Source organism: Syngnathus scovelli, chromosome 2 (assembly GCF_024217435.2).
Source record: "Syngnathus scovelli strain Florida chromosome 2, RoL_Ssco_1.2, whole genome shotgun sequence".
Taxonomy (NCBI): domain Eukaryota; kingdom Metazoa; phylum Chordata; class Actinopteri; order Syngnathiformes; family Syngnathidae; genus Syngnathus; species Syngnathus scovelli.
The window spans coordinates 16,275,317-16,302,198 of NC_090848.1; the positions used below are offsets into that span (position 1 = coordinate 16,275,317).

A 26,882-nucleotide genomic window follows, 5' to 3' on the forward strand; every position below is an offset into this window, starting at 1 on the left:
GGTGTGCGTGCGCATGTGTGCGTGTTGGCATTTTAGAAAGAATGCAACAAAAAGCAAGTTTATGTGCACCAGACTTATTTAATAAAGTCAAAATGTTAAACAATGCAAAATCTTCAAATTGTTGCTTTGCAATGAAAAGCATGTCTTATAGCTTTTTGAATTTCTTAAAGAGACAGTGTGTAGATTCTTTTGGGATTTTTCTGTGTTTATTCACTAAAGCACCCACTTTCGATAATGTGCAAAAAATACCACATCAATGTACATTTTTTAATATTGTAGGTCTCGTAATTTTTTTATGGTGACATTGGCGATCTCTAATTCTCTCACATGGATTGCGCCTCACCGTACAGGACACTAACATGTCTTTCAGCTACGGCTATTCAAAGGAGACAAATTTGCTGGGTCAATAGTTTGTGGTACAAATACAACACACGTTGTTACCTGAGGAAATATTACAAGTTGTTTGCTTGAGACATGTGCTCTCAGACAACCTAGTGCACGTGCTTCAAAATGCACACGCTTCAAACTAAGGTCATTGTATTCTATTAGTTCACCACTAGATGGCAAAAGATATTCACACTGTCCCTTTCATTAAATTTCTTTGCATAAAATGTGTACATGCTGTGCTCTTTAAATTCTACAACAGAGCAACTGAATATTATTGCTTAATTAATTTCCTTCATGGGATTAATAAAGGATATGTACGTAACTAATTCTTTGAAAATTTTGGAAAAATTAGCCTTTCATTGAACAGCAACAATATGCAGAAAAAGTATTATTTTCATTCTTTCACAAGGAGGTGTCATCATGATTTTTTTGTTTTTTTAAGAAAAAGTCTTTTCGACAGCCGCCTTCTGTGGGCATGTGCTGCATGACTGAAAATCGAATGTACAAGACTGTACATCACACGTGAAATTATTTACAAAGTATTTCCTTCAGGAGATCACTGATGCGATCCATAAACTGTACACAATCAAGTCCAATCGGCCATGTTGGTGTCTAATGTGACAGACGTGCAGTCACGCTGAGTGCCTCAAAACTGGGGAGCGTCGTCGCGGTGATGGCGGTGCGATTGGGGCGGTTCATCTGCATACATCGCATGTTTCCGGTGCTGAAAACACACTGCAGTGGCCACAGCACCACAATGATCAGCAACACCATGAGCATCACAAAGAGTATCATCCGCTTCCAGTCTGCCAGCCGGTCCAGCCGACCTAAATTCTGAGGCGGGGTCTGAGCGGGGGCACTGCGCCCCTTGTCGGCACCAATATCGATGCAGATGCACAAGGCCGAGAGGCTATCGGATGCCGGCCTGTTGCTTTTGTAACACAACTTTTCCCCTTCCAGCCACACGGGCTCCTCCCGCTGCTGGTGGCCGGGCAAATTGTGCAGCATTTCGTGGTCGCTGGGCAGAGACGGGGGTCCCCCCTCAGGCAAATCGGTGTTTTGGCGGCAGAAAGGGCAAAAGAGCTGCAATGTCCCCCGATCGGCGACTTCTTGCTCAGCCGGCGAGATCGCCATGAGGCGGGAGAGGCACTCCAGGCAGAAAGTGTGGGTGCACGCTAACAACTTTGGCGTCTTGAAGACGTTGTCGTAGGTGCTGTAGCAGATAGGGCACTCCAACTGGCTCGCCACGGACATCCTCTTTGGGGGCTCACTGGCTGCCTCATGGTGCTCCGCCTGCATGTGCCAAATCTGCACGGATTGTTCCATCTTCAGGAATCCACTCCAAACTGCTGCGATTTGCACTTCCTCCTCCTCCTCCTCCTCCTCTTGCCGCCTCAGGGACCCTGAAGGCAACAAAGAAAGTGGCAGTTGTTAGTTGAGTAGTACACATTCTTTTGATTACACATCATTCTGGGTCGTGCCCAGTTGAACGTGTTCTTGTGTTCTTTCTGTTTGTGAGTCATTAAAATAGAGTGGATCTTGGTTAGAGCCAACAAAAGTTCTACTTATCAGGATGAATCCTTTTAGGCCATTGTTATGCAGCTGGGTGTGACATAGTTAGCTGCCCGCGGGGGATCGGTCAAAATAGGGCGCGACGAGTCGCCATAAATCATGGTGGGGTAGGACTTGGCTTTAGAGTTACCGTTTGGTTCACTCGTGCTAAAGTCGGGGACGTGAAAGGGAAACAAATTGGCCAACGAACCCACATCCACATGTGCTAGTCTGTCCGTTGTGTATAAAATATTTGCTGAGGTCACTTGTTCCAAATCCATACCGTTTAGTGGACCCTAGTTTGGGGGTGTTATTTTTCCCCCCTTCCTTATTTTTTTTTTGTATTCCACCCAGCAGACTCCATCTGGCGTTACGGCTATGTTTCTGTTGCTTCCAGCAAGCCTTTCATCCTTTCGGGACACTCGGCCCCGCAACAAAGTCCATGCTTGTTCTCACTCGCAATCGCTCCATCTACCCTTACAATTCCCGCTCTGCCCTCTCTTTCTTTTTTTCTTCCCCCCGAGATAATTCTACATCTCATGACAGTTGGCCTCCTTCACCAAATGCAGAAGGGAAGGATGAGTTATCAAAGTGTGTAGCCAAACATTCAACCGGTGGCTTCTGATTCTTACGTGAGCCGCTGTGCAGCATTGAAAAATGCATCTAACCTAGTTAAGATATGACCAGAAAAATCACAATGATGACGATCGTGAACACACAGAAAGCCCATAAATGAATGGAACATCACTGAAATATCTGTGAGCCCATTGAGACTCTCACAAAAGGATGGTCTGAGGTTCAGGTTTGAAGGTTCAGGTGGGCAAGCAGTTAGTGCAAGTGTGTGTGGGTTTTTGTTTGTTTGTTTGTTTGTTTTTTGTTTGTTTTTTTAAATGACGAGTGTTTCTGAACAAAAGACCTTTCTTCAAAAAGATCTGGTGAAAAATTTGTAATAGCTGGCTTTGCGACTTCAACTTAGGCTGGTGCATTCCTAATTACTAAGTTTGGTTAGAATTCAAACAATTGCAAGCAGCATTTCACAAAGAGAAGATATGAGATATGGGGCGTCTTTTTACAAACTGTACTCTCACTGTACAGTGTTCACTAAATAAATAACAACACTGGCTTGTGTTATCCCAAGCTAGCGAAGTGAAAGCAGTTGTGATAGCAACGCAGTCTGACCTTTGATGCCATTCGATTAACACAGCTTACTTGGACAAACAATAAGGTATCCCTGGCAGCACATGACACAAGTTGGAATTCTCCACTTTTATGTCATATTCATCCTTTGATTTGAAGCCCAAATACTTTTGGAGGGGGCTGTATATGAGTTCCTCCTAATGCTGGATGAAAAGATCCAATCTTCTGGTCACGGTAATGGAGGCTAGCACAATCACTTGTTCAAACGTTTATAAATTGCACCTTTGAAGATTGTGTTATCTTGTAAATCAGTTTGCATATGCTTCTATTGGATCTAATGGGTAGAAACTGGAATAGCTCTACTTTGGTCAGGCAACCGAATAGAATTAATCACAGGTATCAAAATGTCCCACAATATCTTCTGGCTGTTATCGTTGGCTGTCAGCCGAGGCTTCTTTTGCACTCCGGTGCGAACGTTCACAAATGCTTGTCGTATTTTAACTGATGTGTTCCAGTGGAGTCCGCGTGGCTGGCAAAGCTTTTGTACACATGCAAAAAACGGACATACTTGTTCACTATCAAAGGGCCTCCAAGCTGTGGGCATGCAAATCAATTCGGGTCGCAAATGTGTAATCGCATTTTCTAAAGGGGGAGATGGTTGCTTTAAGAATAGCAACGAAGACAAAAAAAAACCTGACTATGTTTTTACTTGGGCCAAACTGCCGAAGGGTACACAGCAGTCAAATATTAACTCTCAAGAGTTTAATACCTTTGAGTGATAATGTTTTGTCTTATCACCTGCACATCCTGTTGTCTGTTTTCCTTGTGCCACTGACCTACAGACACACACTTATAATCAGTTTTTTTTTTACATTTCTTTTATCTGAGTCAACTGTCAGTTCAACTGCCAAACATGAGGATTACCGTTGTGAGGTGAAGGCGCTCAACCGGCCAGTTTTCAGAGCTGTTGAAACCTGATCCGCCCAATTGTTTAAAGAACCTCAATTTAAGGGCTACCGGAGGAAGACAAAAAAAATAGGAGCTGGGTTTGCACAGTGTGCATTAAATCAACACAAACCCGTCAGTGGAGCTGAGCATACTGGTTGAGCGGGCAGAAAAATCTTTCAAATTTTGACATCATCATGGTGGACGATGACATCGTGAGATGTGATGATCTCAAGCTTAATTAGTTTTTAGATCACTCAACGTATAGCATGCTTGTAGTGAACTTGCGATTTGGGGATTCAAATCTTTGCTAGATGTATCCAGGTATACTTTGGCTTCCTCCCACACTACAAACACATGCACGTGTGCCCTTTTTAAAAATCATGTTCTAGTTCTTATTCTATGGTTATAATCACACTTTTCCTCTGCTTTCACTAGTGCCCTGTGGTGGCATCTCAAAACAACAACATGGAGTTTGTCGTTTTGATGCTCACTAAGCTGAGGTCTCACAAAATGTGCTGTCCTTGTATGTCACAAATGCCAAGGTTTGTTTTGGTTTGACTTACTGTATGTATGTGGTAAATGTTTACTGAGACCTTTAGTTGAACTTGAGATTGCACCACTTTTGAGGCATTCGACTTTGAAGGTTAGGCCTATATTGTAACTCTCAGCATACGCAGTTGCATATTTAAACATTTGTGATAAATTTAGAAATCTGAATTAGAGTTGGGAAAAAAATGGAACGCGGTAATTCCAATCAAGATGTGATCAAAAATATTTTACCTGCAAGTAAAGTGTCCACTGGTGTCCCTTTTTTCCCCTCAAGGAAACTGAAGAAGAATATTTGTTGTGCCACCAGTGTGTAGTCTTTCTGAGTTTGGTTCCCAGATCGGGCCAGTGGAGGTGCGAACGTGCGTGCGGGTGTGTTGTCCTTCCTCCCGTGTGTGTTTGTTCGTCGTTACCACCTTGTCCTCCCTGACAACTCCCCCCTTTTATCTCTTTATGCAAATGCATCCAAGTATGTCCCGTCCTTGAGCCATGAGGCGAGGACGGTTGAACATGAATCAACAATTGTTTCCCACAATCAATTCAACCGCACCTGCCCCACCCCTGTATGCTTCTTAGAAGGAAGTTTATTCACACTGCGTGTTTTTTTTTTTCATAACCCAATAAAATAACTTGTTTTTCCTGCCTGCTGTTCAGTACTACCAAAATCAAATGATCATATTTGAAATATATTTTTGTATTCTCTCCCATTCTTAACAGAGGAGTGTAGTTGCGCTACCTAGTGGAGAAATTTTCAATTACACCACTTCAAGCCTTAATAAGATGCCAGGCATCCATCTGTTGGTGTATGAAAACAAAACTGGGGATGGGTAACAAGACTGAGTCAACCTTTGTGTGAGTTCGAATCTCCATTAATGTTGCTACAATAAGTTCCTCTGAGGACCAGGATTGAAGAACCCTGTCCTACACCATCAGTGACTCACTACTAAAAGCCTTTACCTACAAACATTCCTGACATTGTAACCACTAATGGCAATAGCATGTGTGTTTAATACTACGGCTGGGTTATTTATTAATCCAATCTCAAATCATGCTATGTCATATCAGCAGAGCAGTTTTAGTTTTGCTGCATCACAACTGCTTTCAGGAACAAGTTGGAAAAAATGTCCCGAGTTCCTCTTCCTGGAACACCACAAGCTTGGATGAATGACCATACTGATAAGCTTTCTTTTTAATGGGATGCACGTGATAGTCTGGACTGTAAAATCTCCACGTCACCTAGTAGCATCTTTCTGGCTGGCTCCAACTCGCCCAGGAGGATCCTAATGAGGACAATGGCTAGAAAATGAATGGAAGGAACACACAGCAACTGCAAGAACTGGAAAGCAGGAACCATATTGACTTCTTAGAGATGGTAGCGTTTCAATTAATAGTATTCTTCAGTATTCTGTATTCTTTCTATAATATTTTTCGATATACTATGATTTTATCTGATCCAATCAGAGTCTGAAGAAATGAAGAAAGGTGTCTTTTAACCCTCGTAAGTGTGACAAAACAAATCAACACAGTATGTTTTGTTGTTGTTGTTGTTGTTTTTGCGCACACATCCAACTGTAAACAGACAAAAGTGGCCTAGACACCTATAGTGATTATAATCACTCATGAAACTATAAAATGTTTGGGCCAAACAAACATCCAAATAGAGGACAAGTTTACAAGCTGTCAAGGCTGGAGTGTGCCGTTTACTGTAGATTGGTTTTAGGTCATCGGATTATCTTTATGACTCACAATGCAAGACGCATTTTCTACCAAATAAACTTTGACTCTCGGTTGCCACTACTGATGTGCATTCCAGTTCTTTTAAGTGAACTGGATCTTTAGAATCAGTTCACTCAAAAGATTTGTTCAAACGAATCGTTGGACGAATCACCCCCCCCCCCCCCCCCCCCCACACACACACACACACACACACACACACAATCCTTTTTTGTGTGTGAAGAATTCCTTCAAAAGAACGAATCTTTTCAGTGAACGAGAGTGAAGTGATTCGTTCTTTTTTCAGTTCATATGACTTCAACCAGTAGGTGTCAGGAATGCCCGTTGAAATGAAACTGGTGCCACCTCGCCGTAAAACAAAACGAAGAAGAAAATGACGTAACTTCCCGTTCACGAACGAGTCGTGAATTGCATTTGCCGTTCACCAACGAACGAATCTGTGAGTGAACGAATCAGTGAGTGAGTGATTCGCATTTCCAGTTCATCGCGAGAACGGATCAGTGAGGGAACGAATCCTGACTTTTCTGTTCGCGAACGAGTCAATGGGTCAACTGTCTTCCTTCCCGTGCATCAACGGATCAGTCAGTGAACGTGTTGCCTCTCCCTCCTGGCGTGAACTATGTAAACCAGAATGTAGATTTACGATTTGCCAAGGAAACAAAGAACCACTCAGTGAAACACCACTTCTTATGCACGTTTTCTCCAAGCTAACGGCTAACTTTATTGCATGAAGGGATGCGCCGTTATGCAACAACGGGGAGATTATGCTTCTCTTTGGGTAATCTTGATTTTATAACACTTGTAGTAGTTTTTAAATAACGTGTATGCATATAAACGCTTAAATATTGTTATCCAATATATCTACTGCAATTTCACATTGGATTGCTGGTTTGAAATGTACTTTTATTATTATTATTTTAATACACATTTATGTTAAAACTTGTCTGGTGTTTTATTCCTTGTTTTTATATTCGCCAATTAAAACATAAAATTCAGACATTTGGTTAACTGCTTTATATGACAACATGTGTAGGTACACCTCATGGACACTTCAATAGGTACACGGCACGAGGTAAAAGAAAGAATAAATAAATAAACGGTTAATTGCACAATAAAAGCACATTCAAGAATTTTCTCACCCCTGGGACCGAACCAAGATCTTACTTAGCAAGAGCCCATGTCACTAACCAGTCAGCTGTTTTGACATGACAAGCTATAGTCGTATGTACTGCTTTGTACTAGTGATGTGCATCACAGGCCAATAGGGAAAAAGGTGTGACAAAGCTTTGAGCTGTGACATCACTTGGACACTCCATTAGGTACACCCTCGTTAAGCGCACCTGCGTGAAAAGTTTTTGGTCACTTTCATATTCTGCAGGAGCTAAAACTTTTCACGCAGGTGCAGTTAACGAGGGAATCACACAGACACTCCATCAGGTACCCCGCCATTTTCAAGTGTACCTAATAACAGGCCACTTTATTAGGGAAATATCATGGTCAAAGGTCACAGGTGTCAAACTCTAGTCCTCGGGGCCGCGTTCCAACATGTTTTCCAAGTGAGCCTCGTTAAGCGCACCTGCGTGAAAAGTTTTTGGTCACTTTCACGTTCCGCAGGAGCTAAAACTTTTCACGCAGGTGCACTTAACGAGGGAATCACACGGACACTTCATTAGGTACACTGCCATTTTCAAGTGTACCTAATAACAGGCCACTTTATTAGGGAAATATCATGGTCAAAGGTCACAGGTGTCAAGCTCTAGTCCTCGGGGCCGCATTCCAACATGTTTTTCAAAATTCACCTCGTGTTATTTCCCTAATAAAGTGGCCTGTTATTAGGTACACTTAAAAATTTTTGGTGTACCTAATGGAGTGTCCGTGTGATTCCCTCGTTAAGTGCACCTGCGTGAAAAGTTTTAGCTCCTGCGGAACGTGAAAGTGACCAAAAACTTTTCACGCAGGTGCGCTTAACGAGGGTGTACCTAATGGAGTGTCCAAGTGATGTCACAGCTCAAACAGCCAATCAGGAGGTGGGGGTGAGGGCGGGTGTGGCACTTTTCACTTTCACTTAAGCTTTTTCCTGGCCTGTGATGCACATCACTAGTACAAAACAGTGCATTTAACCATAGCCTGTCATGTTGAAATAGCCGACTGGTTAGTGACACGAGCTCTTGCTTGGTAAGATCTTGGTTCAATCCCAGGTGTGAGAAAATGCTTAAATGTGCTTTTATTGTGCAATTAACCGTTTATTTATTTATTCTTTTTTTTTATTTTACCTCTTGTAGTGTACCGTATTTTCCGGACTATAAGTCGCTCCGGAGTATAAGTCGCACCAGCCATAAAATGCCCCAAAAAGTGAAAAAAAACATATATAAGTCGCTCCGGAGTATAAGTCGCATTTTGGGGGGCAATTTATTAGACAAAATCCCACACCAAAAACAGTCATGAACGAGCAACAACAGGCTAAACGATAGCAACAACAGGCTAAACGATAGGTATGCTAACGTGACAAATACAAACAAAGAGCTGAGAACGGGCCTGATGTAACATATAGAGTGATTAAGGACAACTATTACATGAATAACATGTTTATAAAACCATCGGTGTCACTCCAATTCATTAAATAGCAACAACAGGCTAAACGATAGGTATGCTAACGTGACAAACACAAACAAAGAGCTGAGAACGGGCCAAATAATAATAAATAATAATAATAAATATAACAGGAGCAAAAATAGAGCAAGTGTACATACAGCAGACAGTGGACTTGGATATGGTGCTTTAAAGTGTTAATTGCTTTATTTGATGTTTTCTCTATTTTTTATGTTTTGAATATGTTCAAGATAAAGATATAAAAGCATGTGAAGTGATCAACTATACTAAAAATAACATGAGAAGTGGTCAACTATACTTGTAAGTGATGTCTTAATGCTCAAGTAAAAATTTGTGAAATAAAACATATATAAGTTGCTCCTGAGTATAAGTCGCCCCCCCACCCAAACTATGAAAAAAAGCGCGACTTATAGTCCGGAAATTACGGTACCTATTGAAGTGTCCATGAGGTGTACCTACACATCAAGTCAAAGTCAAAGTCAGCTTTATTGTCAATTTCTTCACATGCCAAAGACACACAAAGAAACCGAAATTCCGTTCCCCCGCTATCCCACGGTGACAAGACATATCAAGACAATAGACAATCAAGTACACGTCCCCGCTATCCCACGGTGACAAGACATATCAATCAAGTACACAACAGCGTGCGGAATAAATAATGAATAAATTACACAACAAATAAATAAGAGGAGCAAAAAGGAGTAAGTGAGCGTACAGCAGACATTCCAGAAAATAGCGCAAAAGTGCAGCACGCTACGCAGAAGGGGGTAGCGAGTTCAGGGTCCTAACAGCCTGGAGAATGAAGCTGTTGGCGAGTCTGGTGGTGCGGGAGCGCAGGCTCCTGTACCTCTTCCCGGAGGGCAAAAGGTCAAACAAAGAGTGAGCTGGGTGACTCACATCACTCACAATCGTGGTTGCTTTGCGGGTGAGATGGGAGGTGTAAATGTCCTTCAGGGAGCGAACCACCAATAATCTTACCAGCCGTATTCACTATGCGCTGCAGGGCCTTCAAGTTCTGGTCAGTGCAGCTACCATCCCAGACAGCGATGCAACTGGAGAGGACGCTCTCAATGGTGCCACGGTAGAATGTAGACAGGACTGCCTGAGGAGCACATGCACGCCTGAGTTTATACATGTCGTATAAAGCATTTAACCAAATGTCTGATTTTTATGTTTTAATTGGCTAATATAAAAACAAGGAATAAAACACCAGACAAGTTTTAACATAAATGTTTATTAAAATAATAATAATAAAAGTAAATTTCAAACCAGCAATCCAATGTGAAATTGCAGTAGACAATATTGGATAACAATATTTAGGCGTATATATGCATACACGTTATTTAAAAAGTACTATAAGTGTTTTAAAATCAAGATTACCCAAAGAGAAGCATAATCTCCCCGTTGTTGCATAACGGCGCATCCCTTCATGCAATAAAATTAGCCGTTGGCTTGGAGAAAAAGTGGTGTTTTAGTGAGTGGTTCTTTCTTTCCTTGGCAAATTGTAAATCTACATTCTGGCTTACATAGTTCACGCCAGTAGGGAGAGGGAACACGTTCACTGACTGATCCGCTGATGTACGGGAAGGAAGGCAGTTGACCCATTGACTCGTTCGCGAACGGGAAAGTCAGGATTCGTTCCCTCACTGATCCGTTCTCGCGATGAACTGGAAAGGCGAATCATTCACTCACTAATTCGTTCACTCACAGATTCGTTCGTTGGTGAACGGCAAATGCAATTCACGACTCGTTCGTAAACAGGAAGTTACGTCATTATCTTCTTCGTTTTGTTTTACGGCGAGGCGGCACCAGCTGCAATGGGCATTACTGATACCTACTGGTTGAAGTCATATGAACTGAACAAAGAACGAATCACTTTAGGAAGTGATTCGTTCACTCTCGTTCACTGAAAGAAATCCGTTCCTTTGAATCGTTAACTCACGAGCCAACACAAACATCCGTCAAGACAAGGAAGGGGAAATTATCTTGTGAGTCTCTTATTGGGATATCGGGAAAACGTGGGCTGCACAATACAACTTCCTGAGAAGTGGTTTATCTAGCAAGCTCACGTTTCATTTTTATTACATATAGCAAATACTGTATTTCTGCATTTAACGCAACACACATTGACACTAATGGTTTATTGAGGTGGTTTCACTTTTATTACATATAGTAAATTATTGTATTTCTGCATTTAACGCAACACACATTGACACTAATGGTTTATTGAGGTGTTTTTCCTCTTTTTCTCCCAAGTAAGCATGCTGGTGAACAAGCGGTCATAATAGACCTGTGCGCCAGCAGTCAGATGTTCGAAGACCAAGTTCCTAAATCTCCACTCTTTCAGTCTTTCACTTAAGACTTCAAAGTCCAGCATACTTCCATCCACTGGATTCTGCTTTTGTGTTACAGAGTACTGGACTGGAACTGGCCAGCCATTTGTAGCCCAAAGCATTCTTGTTTGTGCTCAAGGCATTATCCAAGTCTCCAGAACTGAAGTGCTGCATAATCTCCCACCATATGGTATCTGTGCAAGGAGTTTCATCAGGGGTGAATTTTCACTCTCAAATTGATGTTTTACTGTCATTGCTAGCAATAGTAAAATGATTAAATGAATCCCAAATTCTAATCAAAATCTAGTGCAGAGACAGATTGCTCTAGGTTGGTTGAACAAGAACCATTTACGTCTTGTACTTATTCTCCTTTAGGAGCTGCTATCAAGATCGTGGAGATTTTGACCCCATTTTCCATTTTTTACTGAAATTGGTGTAATGTAGCGCAATCGCCACAAGATGGCGTAGGCAGCGTCCCTAAAAGCGCCTATTATGTCAAACTGAAAACAAAAAAATATAAACGTATCATTTGACTCGGGAGGTTCTATAAAAACAGCTTGTTTTTATACTTTGATTTAGGTGTACATTTTTTACTTTGTGTGCACTACAATTGAATTGAACTATGTTTTTTTTTTTATTTCTTATGTTAAAAAAAGCACCTTTTCACTGATAAATTGTGCATGCACAAATAAAAGGCAGGACCCTTGACTATTTATTAATTAAAAAAAAAGTCTTAAAATATGTTTTCACAGGCTCTTAACAATGTGCAAAATGTAGAACAAAAAATAATATGTACAATACAAATCCAGTTTCCACAGCGAGAGAGGAGACTCATTCTAACACTGAAATGTTCTGTTCAGACAACTTTAAGATCAAACGCAGACAAATCAACACACCTTTCTACAGATTTTGCCTTCCGTGACTACAAAAGCATGAATCAAGTTGGTCCTTAACACGCTACTGTACACTTTGCATGCAAATTGAAACTGAAATAGAACTTTGCTTTTGCTAAAATTCCAATATTAAAACATAAACAAGAACATTATTGGAACCACACGTTGACAAGAGAGAGAAATTCGAAGGAATATTTGTTGTGGCTCCACAGAAACATCACTCAAACGTACACGAGCTAGAAGACATTTCCAGCTCAATGAATCACTGTTTTATGACAACACTTGCTCCTCTTCAAATTACAGTGAAACTGTTGGTTGAGCATTTTCATTTTATTTGTAGAAGCTTCATCTTATTTCCTGGAATAAGCAAATAATAGTTAAAAAAGTCGATACATTTTTAATAATAATTACGAAAATGAACGAATACGACTCACCCAGTCCTTTAAGAAACTTGTTGACTCCGCTTGGTTCCGGGTCGGGAGAAGAGTCCAAATAGTTGGCCACTCTCGTTTCAAACAAGCCTACAGAGGAGAAACACACGTTATTGCATGCAGATGACATATTCTGCCATCATATTAGTTTTCAATAAAAATTCCAATAATTGCCACAGGCCCATCATTTTTTTAAAACGAACACAGTGCCCCTATTTGGGAGAGACAATCTTTCTTTCTTTCTTTCTTTTTTTTAATGAAAAATAAACAATGAGTATTACCCCTTCCTCCTCCCTTGAGCAGCTCTTTGTCCTGAATGAATCCGGCAAACATCTGCGATTCCATGAAGAGCTGCAAGAACTGACGGACGCCACGCGACGGGTGAGACTTGCGGAAGTTGTCGCGCTGAAGCTCCCGGCTCCCGTTGGACGATTCTGCCATGTGGAGGGGATAGTGGCCAACCAGCTCCACAAAGAAGCGCACAAAAGCCTCTGACACCAGGGAGCACAAGTCCACCGGCTGGCCTGGACGGGACACAGAGAGTAAAGCCCACCTCTGAATTGGTTTTCCCTTCTCTGACAAATACCAATATGTATAGAATGATTTTTATGTGACATTATTGGACACATATGTGAACGGGCATACTGATGTGTGTCTATTGTATATACAGCTAAGGTGTGTGTGGCCAGGTTTTAATATGACTCACATATGTGATGTCACAAACCTTCAGATGTGTCGCTGTCCTCCTGCTTGAGAATCTCTTCCCGCTCTTCTAGAATCTGCTGTAATGCTGCTTGAAGTTTACTAGGCAGGATGCAGTCCTCATCACCAAGCTACACAGAAACGAGGCATCAGATTACTTTCCAGTAACACTGCAAAGACTACAGTGGTGTGGAAAAGTGTTTGACTTCTTCTTGACTTCTTTTGCATGTTTATCACACCTTAATGTTTCCTAAATAAACTGAAAAATGGGCTAGCCACAGTACATTTAACAAGGTAAGTCATTTTTCCACACGAGGTCAGGTAGCTTTGAATATTTTTTTTGCGCCTTAATAAATCAAAACAATATTGAAAATCGTATTTTAGGATTACAGGTTATCTTTGTCTGATCTATACTTTTGTTTGAGAATCTTAAACATTAATGTGCTTAAACTAGGCAAAAAATCTTAACAGCAGAGGGGGGCAAAAACCTTTCCATTGCTCTGTAAATGTCAGGTGAAAACTTCATCCAATCATTCTCAAAATACAATCTTGGGTTTACATACCTGAATGACAAAGTCATCTGCACACAAATCCACAATGAGCACCTGCAAAGACAGAGAAAAACATCATTCACATTCATGTTCAGGGAAAGCAAACAAAAAAAGTTGACAAAATGAATAAAATACACTCCAAAACTAGACCATCATTCAATTAAAGGAGGCCAACTTCCACGTGGTTCATTGTTTTGCAAAACCGTCTGTCATTTCGTGGGACAGTGAGGGACTTCCAGCTTCTCCAACATAAGACTGACTAGATGGAAGAGTTCCACCATGCCTCAAGCAACAAAAAGTCATTCTTCTATTTGCATGTTTTCAAAAAAAAAAAGGAATATCAAATTTCCTCAAATAGTGTCATATATTCGTAAGTGAGGAGACCTTTAGCTGTAAAAATATATTTCTATAATATAAGACAGACTAAATACCAATAGTATTCAGAATAATTCAGAATAAAATTTGACTGTTTCCATCCTTGAAAATCATTATCACATTTGAGTGTGATAATTAAAAACGATATAAACAGTTGAGCAGAGTAGTTGTGACCAACCTCTTCAATGGGGAGTTCCAGCACCTGGGGCAAGGAAGGGGCCAGCACCCCGATGAGGAAAGGCGTGGGGGAGCAGGTAATGTCCAACATGCTGGTAGGAAGCACGGGCACGAAGGTGTGCTGCCAGGTGAACGGGTAGAGCAGCGCCAGCACTGCGTGGCCGCAACGGGACAGCACACTGGCAGATCAGATCAAACAACCACGAGATGAAGAGATGTCTTTCATCGAGGAATGTAAGTTAAGAAAAGAACACAGGCGCGTGTTGGTATGTGTTTGTGTTGGGGGGGCGGGGAGCACCTGAGTTTTTCAGCGACAAAGATGACTCTCCTCTCAAGCAGAAGGGAAGCAAACACCTGCAGGAGTTTTCCCACACTGAGACACTGGAGCAGCGTGTCAAAGTCCACATGCTCTAGTCGGGAGTCGACCGGACGACACAGAGTCAGCACCTGCATTGAAAAAGTACGAAGACTAAAAAGGCCAAAGTCCCACAGGACACTAAACTTCAGGCAAATGGGACTGTCGTGAGCGCCAGGGGACGGAGCGTGAATGTAGCCTTACACAGACGGCCTGACATAACTCAGACACAGAAGAACAAAAGTGCTAATTAGCATTTCCCTCCTGCGGCCTACCTCATTGCCAGTGCCAGGCAGGAAACTCTTGACCATGACTGTGCGGCCTGGAGCTGGGAACGGCGCTTCCATCACACTACGCATAAAAGGGTAAACGAGTGCCGGGGAGATCTCTCGGCGCCGCTCCACCTCCTCCAAAATCTGTGCGGGCAAAGTATTGTTGCTTCTGTGTGTCACTTCAAAAGTATTTGGATACCAGGCGCTCATCTCATGTGTTGCCTATCAAATGGTCGGTGCGCTGGTATGAAAACACCATTGCAGCTTTCGCTCGATTACCTGAACGAAACGTGCTCATAACTGCAGTGTGAACTATCTTTACCTTGGCAAACAGGTTGAAACAGCCCAACTTGCTGACGACACAATGAACCTCAGGGAGCCTTTTGCCCTTTCCGCTGGGCTTAAAGAAGACAAAAGTTTCATATATCAGACACACCCATGACATCAATGCTCGAGTGTCAACACTCCAGCAAACACAGTTGGTTTAACAACATCAGACTCCACGAAGCACAAAGGTAGTAGGTTTAAAAGCATTTATAGTCTAAGGCAACAAAAACCGAACTCAGTCTATGGTGTTAACAAGCCGTGTCACCTCACAGGCAGCAATCTTATGCGACTGTAAAACTAAAAATCGCTGCCAGGACACAATAGGCAAAAACCACACAACACAACAGCAAGACCACATAATTTTATCCCAAAACGACTGTAGGGAAGAAAGTGTTTTGACGGTTCCCTGCAAGACAAAAGACGGGAAATTCTTCTCACTTTCAGCCATGTGGTTTTTGCTTCACGATTCACACGCACTGAGCCTACAGAGTTGAGTAAGCATGTGGCTGGCTGCCATATCATCACACAAACATCACGCTAAAGTGACTCACCAGGATCTTACGGCAGTAACAGAACCAGCGGCTCCCGTCTTCTCCGGTCAAGACGAAGGAGAATGTCTCGCTGGTAAAAACAAAACAAAAAACAATCACAAATAAATATTATTGTCAGGCATGTGTCTGCTTTCAAACCTCTGATTAATGAATTTTCTGTTTTGGGGAAAGCACAAACGGGAAGTAGAGATCATCAGGGAGCAACTTAAAACAATGAGAACATACCGGATGAGGTATATCAGTTTCATTGGTGCATACAGAGAGGCAAGGTATTCAAAAATATCTTCATTACTGTGATACAGTAGTATAGAACTGACTGCACAGCAACAGACTGCCAACTGTTTCGTTAGTGTTACTGCTCAGATGCCAACAATGCATGTAAACGTGAGGAAAAAAAAAACGAATCCCTTACCCTCGCCCTAGTTTGAAACCCTAAATTTATTACGAAACCCTTACTTTGAAAAGCTGACTTTAGTTTGAAACCGTACTACGACATTTAACCCTAACCCTAACATTTAAACTCCACTGCTAACCCTAACTCAAACCCTTGCCCCTAACACTAACCCTAGTTTGAGACCCTAACTTTAATTTGAATGCCTACTTTGAAACTACTTAACCCCAGTTTGAAACCTTAACCCTATTTTTAAACCCTAATACGAAACCAAATTCCTAGTTTAAAACCCTACTTTGAAACCCTAACCCCAGGTTAAAAAAAACAGACTTTGGTTTGACACTGCACTATGACACTTAATCAAGAACCTTAACCCTCGCACTTAAACCCACTTAAAAGACCAATCCTAACAAGAGACTAAGGTTCGAATTGAAATGAAGGAGCAAATGGAAAACTCTTATTTAATAGTTGTAATATTATGTAGTTTGCCCAATTGGAGTGCCTGTCGCGTGACGTGTTGCCAGCTGTGTACAGGAAAATAAATGGAAGAGAAAGGAGCGATAAGCAAATGAAAACCTTAGGGTTTTGCATTTCTTTGAGACAAAAAAATAATGAACAATAATAAAATTAAAACAGAATGTTAGATTTAACATGACACATTTCTGACAGTTTTATTTGGAATCTTTATTTATATATATATATATTTTATGATAACGCGAATAAAGTCAACTTTATAGATATGTTAAGTGTCATCTTCCACGATGGCTGACCTTGGTGTGTGCGCTGAAGGCTTCCAGTCACGTATATCCGGGAAGCAGAATTTGGGAATGACCTTTAATTGATCTTCAGCTTCCTTGGAGAGTCGAGAAGATTTTTCAAACTGAAAACAGAACAATTCATATTTAAACCCAGGGGCAAGTCACTTGATTTGAATTGCTCAGTGAAAGATCATCTACACGATGATACAATAAGGTTTGACGATTGTCATCAATCACTCATCATAATCAGAAGTTACAAACCATTTTTGGAAACTGTTGCGTTATTTCAGGGGAGTAGGTATTGGCTGGGGAACCTTTCCTCAGAGACACCACTACAAAGATCTGGAAGAGCTGCTGCTGCTGTGCCTGGATCAGGTCTTTCTCCAGAGTGCGATAGCCTGGCTTGCGCTTCAGTGTCGACTGTTTATGAACAGATCTCCTTAAACCTGGCGGACGGACACCACACAGTGAGCTTCCTGTTTTCATAAGACATTTAGGGACCCAAATATCCCAAACATACTACACTGTAAGGGTTAAGAGTCATTTTAAAGGATACTTAAGATACCCTGTGTTCCAATTTTAAAGGTTTTGTACTCTGCGATAGATTTGTGTGGATAGATTTAATGTATCGGTATTGTATTTGATACGTGAACATAACAAAAAAGAATTCTACCAATGACACCATTTTTTTCCCTGACGAGGCCTCCGGTGGCCTCACATCGGAATTCTTTACAAGAGTAAATTTCTACTTGGCGATTAGTCATTGACTGCACAAGCCAAGTCCACAGTTGGAGCTTACAGAGGAGCGACTAAAGAATAGAGAAGAAAATAAGAGGCAGCAGGAAAAGGAGCTGAATGTGGACAGCTGCTCAGAGGCACTTTCTCCTCACGTTTTTCTCATTGCCAATTAACTTTACAAAAGCTATCTCAATGCTGTTTCTTTTTTTTTTTTTTTTTTTTTGCAAGGACTAAAGAAGACAGATCTGCCAGACTTTTCCTGGCTCTTTAAAACAATCGTACAACAGTCGCCCATGTTCACCCAAAACAAGTGTGGTGTCAAATGAAATCGTGTTGCTGATATTAGTCAATGAGAACTGAATCCATCACTTGAATGCAAAATACAGACACGAAAAGCCTTTCATTCTGTGTGCTACCTTTGCCATTGTCTTCAGGGTCGCTCTCAGTCCCACTGGTCTCCTCTGGCCAGTTAAAAATGGAGAGATTAGTGACACGCAGCGCTGCGGAACGGCCTTACGGTCACCCGCGGTCATGTTATCAAAAAGAAAGTGAATTCACTCCGCCGACATGTTATCAAAAAGAAAGTGAATTCACTCCTAATCATCTTATCAAATTACTGATACACATTACATCTGTGCTTTAGGAATAGCTGTAAGTGTGTATACGTTTGTGTGTGTGCCTGTGTCACCTCGCACTGCAACTCCTTGGTTTTTCACTCGCTTCCTCCCTCGCTTGTCATCAAATATCGTCTCAATCTTATTAACGTACTGTGTGGTATGAAACACAAACAACATGTTTTTGTTAGACCACATGATTCTGGAGCTATGACAGAATGATAGAATTGATGCCATCTAGCTAAAAGGCTCTTAACAAGTATATTCAAAATCATGAAATTGAAATGTATGTTTTAAAAGGCCATTTTTTTTGTACTTGTGTAACAGAATATCATAAAAAGTAGAATAAGTAAGGGGTCCAATGAACATCGGGGAAGACATTTTTGTTGACTTTAATGGATGGTGGTAAATGTGCTTTTGTTAAGTGCTTATAAGCTACAGAAGTCAAGTTGAGTAATGAACTGTATATATTAACGCTTACAATTGACCTGAGTTATAAACTCATGTCTTGAAATAAACATTTAGGCTGCATCCTGCACAGAACTCTGAAAAGTAATCTAATAGTAGTACTAGTAGTGGCACCCACAATAGAGTCGTGACAAGTGCCGTATTATTATAGACCCCTTGAAGTATGTCATACACAATGACAACACCAGACACTTTTGTTATTGGAAGGTAAAATTACATGTGGTTATCGTTACAAAGAGTTGCCATCATAGGTCTCTTATGAATAGTAAATTGATACTGTACCTTATTAGCAAAGGTCGTTTCTGTCAAGTCACTCTCTACAGCCATGGCTCATAGGTTACGCTTTTATTTATATCAATGCGCTCTTAAGCTACTCATTCATCTCTTTAGTTCAGTGTCTTCTACTTCCGTCTAGTAACAACAGCGTCTCCATTTATATCCTCCACCTAAACAAATGACGTCACTCGTTCTACCACATTGCAGAAAAACCACCACGTGACTGGCTGAATGGCAGATGGAATGCAAGGACAAAATCAAACTATTACCAGAGGTGTCTTGTGAATTTTAGGAGCGCTTGTGCGTCGGGGGGTTGCAGTATTGGCAACGGTTGATCTTAAATGTGGAATTGTCCTCCTCTCCATTTTGGTTTGGGATTTTGCGTGGAGCTGTAAAACAATTTGTTAGAAATACAATGTAATTCCAGTGGAATGAATCTGAAGGGAGCTTTTGCTATACAGTGAAGTCATGCGGCAAAGGGACCAAAAGCACTGCCGCAAATAGCAAAATGGCCAGAATAATAGACACTCACCCAAAAAGGGTTGTAATTGCCTATATGGTTGTGGCAAAACGCAAAAATGCAGCTCCTTCCTTCAGTTAAAAAAAAGGTGCTTGGCACCAAGATGTAGTTTTATTTTTGATCCGAGCTTTGTCAAGCAAGTGAAATTTCCCAGCAGTTAATAAAGGATATGCTACAAAACAAATCTGTAAATATCAACTAGACTGTTTCCTTACCTTTGTGTTGTGAGGCCTGCTGATAGGAAGACACATAGGGGGTAACTTGATATCCTCGTAAGGGTTATCTCTGGTCACTTCACCTGAAGTGGGATAAAGTAATGGGAGGAATTGAAATAACTCAAACTGTTAGCATCCAATGTGTTACTTGTTAAGTATGGAATGGAAAGCTGCAATTGCCAAGAATAATGAATATTGCCTCATGCTAAGTCCAAGAGAACAGACAAGTGACATGATTGTTATTAAGTAGAAAGGCATGCTCATACACAACTACCGTATTTTCCGCACTATAAGGCGCACCTAAAAACCTCCAATTTTCTCAAAACCCGACAGTGCGCCTTATAATCAGGTGAGCCTTATATATGGACCAATATTGAGCCACTACAGCAGGCGTTTCTAAAGTCCGGGCCGCGGGCCAAATGTATATGTCTTATATATGGGCAAAGTTTTAAAATGAGCCATTCATTGAAGGTGCGCCTTATAATCCGGAGCGCCTTATAGTGCGGAAAATACGGTGCATACTGTGTATTTGGTGTGTCCATACTTCAATTGTGTATTGTTTTTTTGGTTCATGGTTTTGCGGTACATAGTACATGTAGCACAAAAAAATAACGTAACACAAAATTTCAGCATTGGCTAAATAAAAACCTATCACTGTGTTCTGCACATCAAAAATCCTCGTGTGTTTGACTATGAATTCAAATAAGAATTCAAATAACTTACAAACAATGTCTTCATAAATATTGTCATCAGAATATGCATGGTGAAGGGTTGAGTGCCTCGCTTGGTTTCCCTTCACAGTGGGATGCATCGCGTCCTCGTACTCAAAGGACCTCCTGTAGGATTATGGCATGGAAGTGGAGCAAGACACAATTCACATTCATTTATCACAATAGCATGTTTTCCTTCGCAGTCAAAATGTTGGAACATGCCCTTCTCCCAAAGGGAAGAAAATCCTATCTCCAACAGTGATCACTTAGTCATTTGCAAACGAGTCCGGACTTGGAGGTGTACTCCCGATCAACTGTTACATAAGTGCATGCCAGTGACGGACGGCATGATCAAGCCAAGCGATGACGACCCCAGTGAAGTTTGAGGAAGGCTACATCCTGAAACAATAGGGAACAATGCTGGCAGATGTGATGTGACATCACACTTGGATGCAAGCCAGCACTCATGTCAGAACAAGGCCTTTAAACACCTGAAAACACCAACAGGTGCTGATAGCAACATAGACAAACATTGGTGACATAGAACAAGCATTCAAAATGTTGAAATTTAGAGAGTACACAGATGACCAACTTTGGTGCATCAACCCACCTGTTATTTTTATGCCTTGAAAGTCCATTGGTCCTGGCGACCGGACACGGAGGGGGCGGGAAGCTCGGCGGGTGGGCTACCCTGCGACCCCTCCCACTGGGCTGGTTGTTGTGGGTTGGTCTGCTGTTCCATGGCACTGCGTCCTTTGTAGCTCCCTGATACTTGAACGTCCGTTGTGGTTTAGGCGGAGCTTCTCCCAAAGACGTTCTGCCTTTCTCCCAAAGGCAACGGTCCACTTCCAGACTACGCCAGAAACCCCGAGAAGTATAAAAGTTCCCAGCGGGCATGTTGTCTTCGCTGTCATCGGCTAACCGTGGGAGGTGTCCGGACTCGGCATCAACATTCAAGATGCAGTTTGACTTGAACTTGCCATCCACTATGACTTTGTCTGTGTTGGAATCCATGAAAGGCAACATCAGTATTTGTGTCGACTTGTTTCCCGGGCTGGACTTTGGAGCAATACTGCAGCTTCTGGACTGTGCTTGGGATTCCCGGAAATCCAAAGCCAAACTCTGAGCGTTGGCAAGATCTTTACGATGAAGGTTTTTGTTCGAACACCCATTGTTCAAGACACCCTCGGACGAAATTCGGGCCACACGCAGAGGCTCGGCCTTCATTGGAAGATCCTTGCTTCGACCTTCCCACTGGGAAATCCTCTCTCTGATGTTGCAGCCCGGCTCGGGAGACTGCCGGCCTTGCCATCCTACGGCAGCCCCCTTGTGCGGAGGTTCAACATTCGCAACCCCTCGCCTGCCTTGCTCCACACTCAAAGCCAGCATGTTCAGAGGGGGGAAGGGTCAACTTGCCTCCGGTTCTCCATTCATGAGTACACCCAAGAAGTCTTAAAGTGCCTTCTTGCTTATGTGTTTGCCTGCTTGTCTCATTTTGCAAACCTAAAAAGTAAACACACATATATATATCAACCATTAATCACTCCGCGCTTTAAAACAAGTCCAGATAGCTAATTGCGGGCTCAAGCAAGGCGGACACACGTGAGACCATCCTTCCAAAAATAAAAGCAGTAACAATATGGAACAGAAATGGGGTTACTGCATGTCATGTCTTGAGCTGACCCAAGCCCCGCTGAGGCCTCAGGGAAATTCTGTTGGTTTTATATTCACCCAATGACACAGCGGAATATTGGATTTTATTCAGTGCTTTCAGGGCTCACTTTCACATGCGGCAGTTTCAAAATAGAGTACGGTATGTGAAAGTGTTGTAAAATACTAGTGCGTGTCAAAAGAGAGAGCAATAAATAAGAGTAGGTGACAGATTTTGACCGCACTTTAGACATTCTATAGAAGTGTATGTCTGTAGCCAGCTGTGAGGTCCCCGTTGTGTGGACCTCAGCACTCAGTCTTGTTTACATGTACACTGTGAATAGCCAGGGGAAAAAATGTAAATGTGGTCATACTGGCCTGCAAAATTATTTCAGCCTGTACTGTGTGACCTCGATATAGTAGGATTCTGCCAAGTAGGCTATGCAGGGAAAAGTCTTTTATTTTCAAAGCATTTTGAATGGTCGTAAATGACAACACATTGACCATTTCATGACAAATCTGTTACGAGAGGAAAGGGCCGCTCTAGAGACAGCACATCTGCTGTATTGAAGAGAGAGCAACAGCATATTTTTGTTAGTTTATACAAACTTATATACTTTGCATACTTTTATAGTGTTATACTTACCATGTCAATCAATGTGTACATATTCCTATTAATTTATATATTTTATCATGTCAATCAATGTGTAGATACTCTTATTAATTTATACACACAGTTATTCAATCAGAACACTGACACAGAGCTTGGTAACTTTTCCATTACACATAAGGCAAAGTTCATTAACTTCATGACACAAAACATTCAGTGGATGACAAGACAGGTGATAACAGAACAAATATTACGCCACATCTTCGTTTTCCTTGCTCGACGACGGACATCTTGAACAAAATGCAACAGTATCTACCTTTGTATTGAAATTAAACAGAAAGTGAATTAAAATGATCCAAAGTTCAAGCCTCGAGGTGAAAAAAAATCCTCACTAGGAATATATGCAGCAACAATTTTGGTCTAGGTCAGTGGTCCCCAACCTTTTTTGCGCCACGGACCGGTTACGTGTCAGAAATATTTTCCCGGAGCGGCCTTTATATAAATAAATAACACATTTATACTATGAATACAAATATAAATAAAGTAATAGTAGTATAATGCCACCAGACCAGCATTAAATGTGGCACAACATCTGGCAGTTTGGGATGGATACCCTATTGTCAAAGAATAAAGGCAGTTCAAAAAGATGATTATGAAATGCTAATAGAGCGATGAATTGAGTCTTTTGTGCTCAAATTGGAATGCCATGGGCGGCGTTTCAAAAATGTGTCCTAAAATCCTAAAATTAAATCAAATCAAAACAATATTTTCTCTTCAGATTTCAGTTTGCAAGCATTGACAGAAAAGTTTCTACCCACTCTACACATGAATATATTCATCAGCAGCATTCACCCTGACTGCACATCAATGTAGTCAGTGTACGCTTGAGGGAAAAGAAGGTGGGGGCTTGTCAAATTCCACAACACAACTCATGAGCTTCATAATGATATGTGCTAAATTCCATTGGAGCAATAATGAAGGAATTTGAGGACTACCTTTAAGCAGAGCCATTCTGTCACTCAAGTGTCGCCTTTGTTTTGGCTTGACCTCAATCCAATGCAGGCTTGGACTGGAATGCGCTTCCAGTGGCGTGCCATGACAATGTGTCTCCCAAACTGACCCACTTGCATTAGTTGCACATTTTCACAGGAAGGTCGGAGTTGGATTTCCTGAACTGCAGGAAGATAGATCAGCCGACTATCCATAATGATGGGGAACAAGTTGCAACCACTTATTTGAGCTATGTTGAGATCAGATACATTTGTGAGCCTTTGAAATAAATGACAAATGAGCAACGTTTACGATTCAGTGTCAATTTATATGAAAATCAAAGATTTTTTTTAAATGTCAATGCTGAACGGGGACATATGGAAGATGTACAGGACTTGTTATTGTTTGTATACAAATAGTTGCCTGAAATGCCTGCTCACCCACTTCGGGAGACATTACACTACACACCCACACGTTGTGCTGCAAAACAGTGAGGCAAATTAACATAATAACTGTCTAGCTCTTGTTATGATAAAGTTCCGCTAGATTGTCCACGTCATTCGGCGGCTTGCTGATGAGAGGCAAGAGTCTATGTGACTTTCGGAGATGACCACATGAAATCGATTAGTGGGGAAACGTGTTGTCTTGACTCATTGGGCTCAATCCAACACTAAAAGATGTTTCAGTATTTTACAATCGCGTAGAACATGTTAAGGATTGAAAAAAAAAAAGTGAAATGCAGACAACTGCAGAACTCCAAAGCTCCTCTGGCATTACAATTATCACGGAAAATGTTCTATTCTACTCTAGCATGATTTTTGCTGGCCACGCAGCTGCAAGTGTCGGCTTGTAAGTGAGTAGCATAGCGCACATCACTAAATTCTGGAACTGTACAAAGTGATTTGTCACACTTCTCCATTTGGCAGACTATGGGATGGTTTTCCCAGGATAAGCCTGTGGACGTTCCGGATCTGGACAGCTGTGTTCGGGGTAAATAGTTTTCTGTTTCAAGCATGACTGTGCCCCAGTCCACATAGTCCACAAAAGGCATGCTTGTGTGAGGTTAGTGTAGAAGAATAAACATTTGGGATGAATTAGTATGAGGAGGCACTCTCAGTTCTTCAGTCTTGTCGCAAGAGTGGAAGTTGTGGCAGAAAAGGAGACACCTTTGGGTTTCGAATGGGAGCTCATGAATATTTGCCCATACCCTGTAATGTAGTGATTCCTACCCAGTCAGCCAACAAAGATCATCAGGTATTTTGTGGAAAATTATCCAAGTTCACGTTTCATTATTGTTATTCACTTACCACAAATCAACATTGCCGTTAAGGTAAAGGTTGGGAAACACCATCCTAATGTGACTGATGATAAAAATAAGAAAAAAGAACAAAAACAAGAATTCCCAGAATAAGGAACTCCTGTCCAACCTCCACATTTCACACTCGCCACAAAAAACATTATACTGCAGTTTTTTTTCTTTATCGCATTCACTGCCAACAATAATCCAATCTAACCGGTATATAACAAGCAACATATATTGGCGATATTGTCTGTAAAATTCAGGTTTTTAAATCACTGAATAAAAGATCCCTGGAGATGGTGGATTGATCGCTTTCACACATTTTGTATAGAAGACAAAGATTAGACAGCAAAACTCTATATGTACTCTAATGCCAACACATTAGTGAATATGAATAACATGCATGGTATAAGACAGGGCTAATTTTGAAAATAATCAATATTTATCCTCAATATAACAGTTTTGATTTATCCATCCATCCATTTTTTTTCTACAGATGCTGTCCATGGAATTAACTTTGTTGTTTCTTTCTGATATCAAAATCATCTCTCGTTCTTGTTTTTGTTCTGTTTGCATTGTCTCAAAAGTAAAAAAAAAGACGAAAAAAAGAAAAAAAAAGAAAGAAAAGTCACTATTCTGAAATATATATCTTTTCAACAACAAAATCAAATTGTTTCATCTACTTTTGGGTCAGAAACTGGTATTTTAGGTGAAACCAACGCAACGCATGATGTTCTACTGCTCATTACCTCGGATGAAGGAATGGAGAAAGCGAGAAGCAAGCGTTTTAGTCTTCTCTTTCTTGAGATAGATTCGGTGTCACGAAACACAACATTATGTCAGTCTTGAGTGATTAGTCAAAATGCTCCAAAGCGGCAGAAAATACGGGGAAACTCCTTGGGGAAAGGTAGGCAGTCAAAACAAACAAAACATTGCACATTTCCATTATTGCATACAAATAAAGTGTGGCAACACATTATTACTACCATTTAGCTAACAATGAAGAATGTCTAACTCATCATCGTAGGTTGTTTACGGAACAAAAGAAACATATATGCATTCAAAATGAAAGTATAGATAAGGACTTACCGGTTAAATGAAGTGCAAAACTCATCCTCGTCCCCCTCGGCGATCAAATATTTGATTTAAAGTTAAGACTTTGGTCGCGCTCATCGTTCAATGAGAAGTTTGGAGACGTGGAATTCTGCATTCAAAAATATTACAGATAATAAGGTGTGGGTTCAAACTAAAGTTAAACTTAAGTATTTGTGAATGCGTGTCACTTGATGTGCAGTCCAACAACAACAAAGAAAGTGGCAAAAATAGAGGGACGAGGAGCGTTTTGCAGCACTCGCCCTACTCCCATTGAGGACAATTACAAAAGTTCAAGCTAATAAACTCACGCAACTTCCCGTTTAAAGCTTTCAAAATATAGCCGAAAAATAGTTGAGTTACGGCTTTCAAAATAACATTTCGATGTCATAAAATGATTAAATGTCACATCGTTTTGACTTTCTGTTTGACAGTGAGGCAAACGTCCTATTTAAAAATACTGGGGAAAAAAATCCCTCTAAAATCAATGACATGCTGTAGGTTCAACACACGATTTGTCACCAAATATGGTAAAATGACTGCAATGATTTAGAATTACAAAAGATCAACATTAGTGACTAGTCTCATTGAAATATATTTGGTTGGTGTTGTAAAAATCAAGTAAGTGCTGAGTCACTACGTCAACACTGGGCAAGATCCTATTGTAAAG

At 41.1% G+C, this 26,882-nt stretch overlaps 2 protein-coding genes and 1 long non-coding RNA gene across 3 annotated transcripts; 1 reads left to right on the forward strand and 2 right to left on the reverse strand.

Annotated features, from left to right (window-relative positions):
- Positions 1 to 58: 58 nt before the first annotated feature.
- On the reverse strand, positions 59 to 5,119 carry LOC125988845 (RING finger protein 223). Its single transcript, XM_049754530.2, has 2 exons — positions 4,804 to 5,119; positions 59 to 1,790 (listed from the first exon to the last, which is right to left on the reverse strand). Exon 2 carries the CDS (start codon positions 1,711 to 1,713, stop codon positions 1,000 to 1,002), a length of 714 nt encoding a protein of 237 aa, XP_049610487.1. The 5' UTR covers positions 1,714 to 1,790; positions 4,804 to 5,119; the 3' UTR covers positions 59 to 999.
- A 5,639-nt stretch (positions 5,120 to 10,758) lies between these two features.
- LOC125988847 (uncharacterized) lies at positions 10,759 to 12,283 on the forward strand. Its single transcript, XR_007488509.2, has 2 exons — positions 10,759 to 10,901; positions 11,326 to 12,283. It is a non-coding gene; the product is annotated as an uncharacterized lncRNA (long non-coding RNA).
- On the reverse strand, positions 11,936 to 26,804 carry dennd2c (DENN/MADD domain containing 2C). Its single transcript, XM_049754523.2, has 19 exons — positions 26,210 to 26,804; positions 21,181 to 22,073; positions 20,584 to 20,696; positions 19,861 to 19,943; positions 19,395 to 19,514; positions 18,456 to 18,534; positions 18,184 to 18,228; positions 17,291 to 17,475; positions 17,042 to 17,151; positions 15,881 to 15,950; positions 15,325 to 15,402; positions 15,006 to 15,146; positions 14,674 to 14,822; positions 14,377 to 14,554; positions 13,836 to 13,877; positions 13,295 to 13,403; positions 12,852 to 13,094; positions 12,574 to 12,660; positions 11,936 to 12,496 (listed from the first exon to the last, which is right to left on the reverse strand). Exons 2-19 carry the CDS (start codon positions 21,957 to 21,959, stop codon positions 12,465 to 12,467), a joined length of 2,643 nt encoding a protein of 880 aa, XP_049610480.1. The 5' UTR covers positions 21,960 to 22,073; positions 26,210 to 26,804; the 3' UTR covers positions 11,936 to 12,464.
- Positions 26,805 to 26,882: the final 78 nt, after the last annotated feature.

Excerpts from the sequence above, each read along its gene's own strand:
- LOC125988845 (XM_049754530.2), bottom strand. The coding sequence starts at position 1,713 with ATGGAACAATCCGTGCAGATTTGGCACATGCAGGCGGAGCACCATGAG.
- dennd2c (XM_049754523.2), bottom strand. The coding sequence starts at position 21,959 with ATGCTGGCTTTGAGTGTGGAGCAAGGCAGGCGAGGGGTTGCGAATGTT. Across the intron at positions 19,515-19,860 it reads GCAGGCCTCACAACACAAAG|CTCCACGCAAAATCCCAAAC; the intron begins GTAAGGAAACAG and ends ATTGTTTTACAG. Across the intron at positions 14,555-14,673 it reads TTTGTCGCTGAAAAACTCAG|TGTGCTGTCCCGTTGCGGCC; the intron begins GTGCTCCCCGCC and ends CTGATCTGCCAG.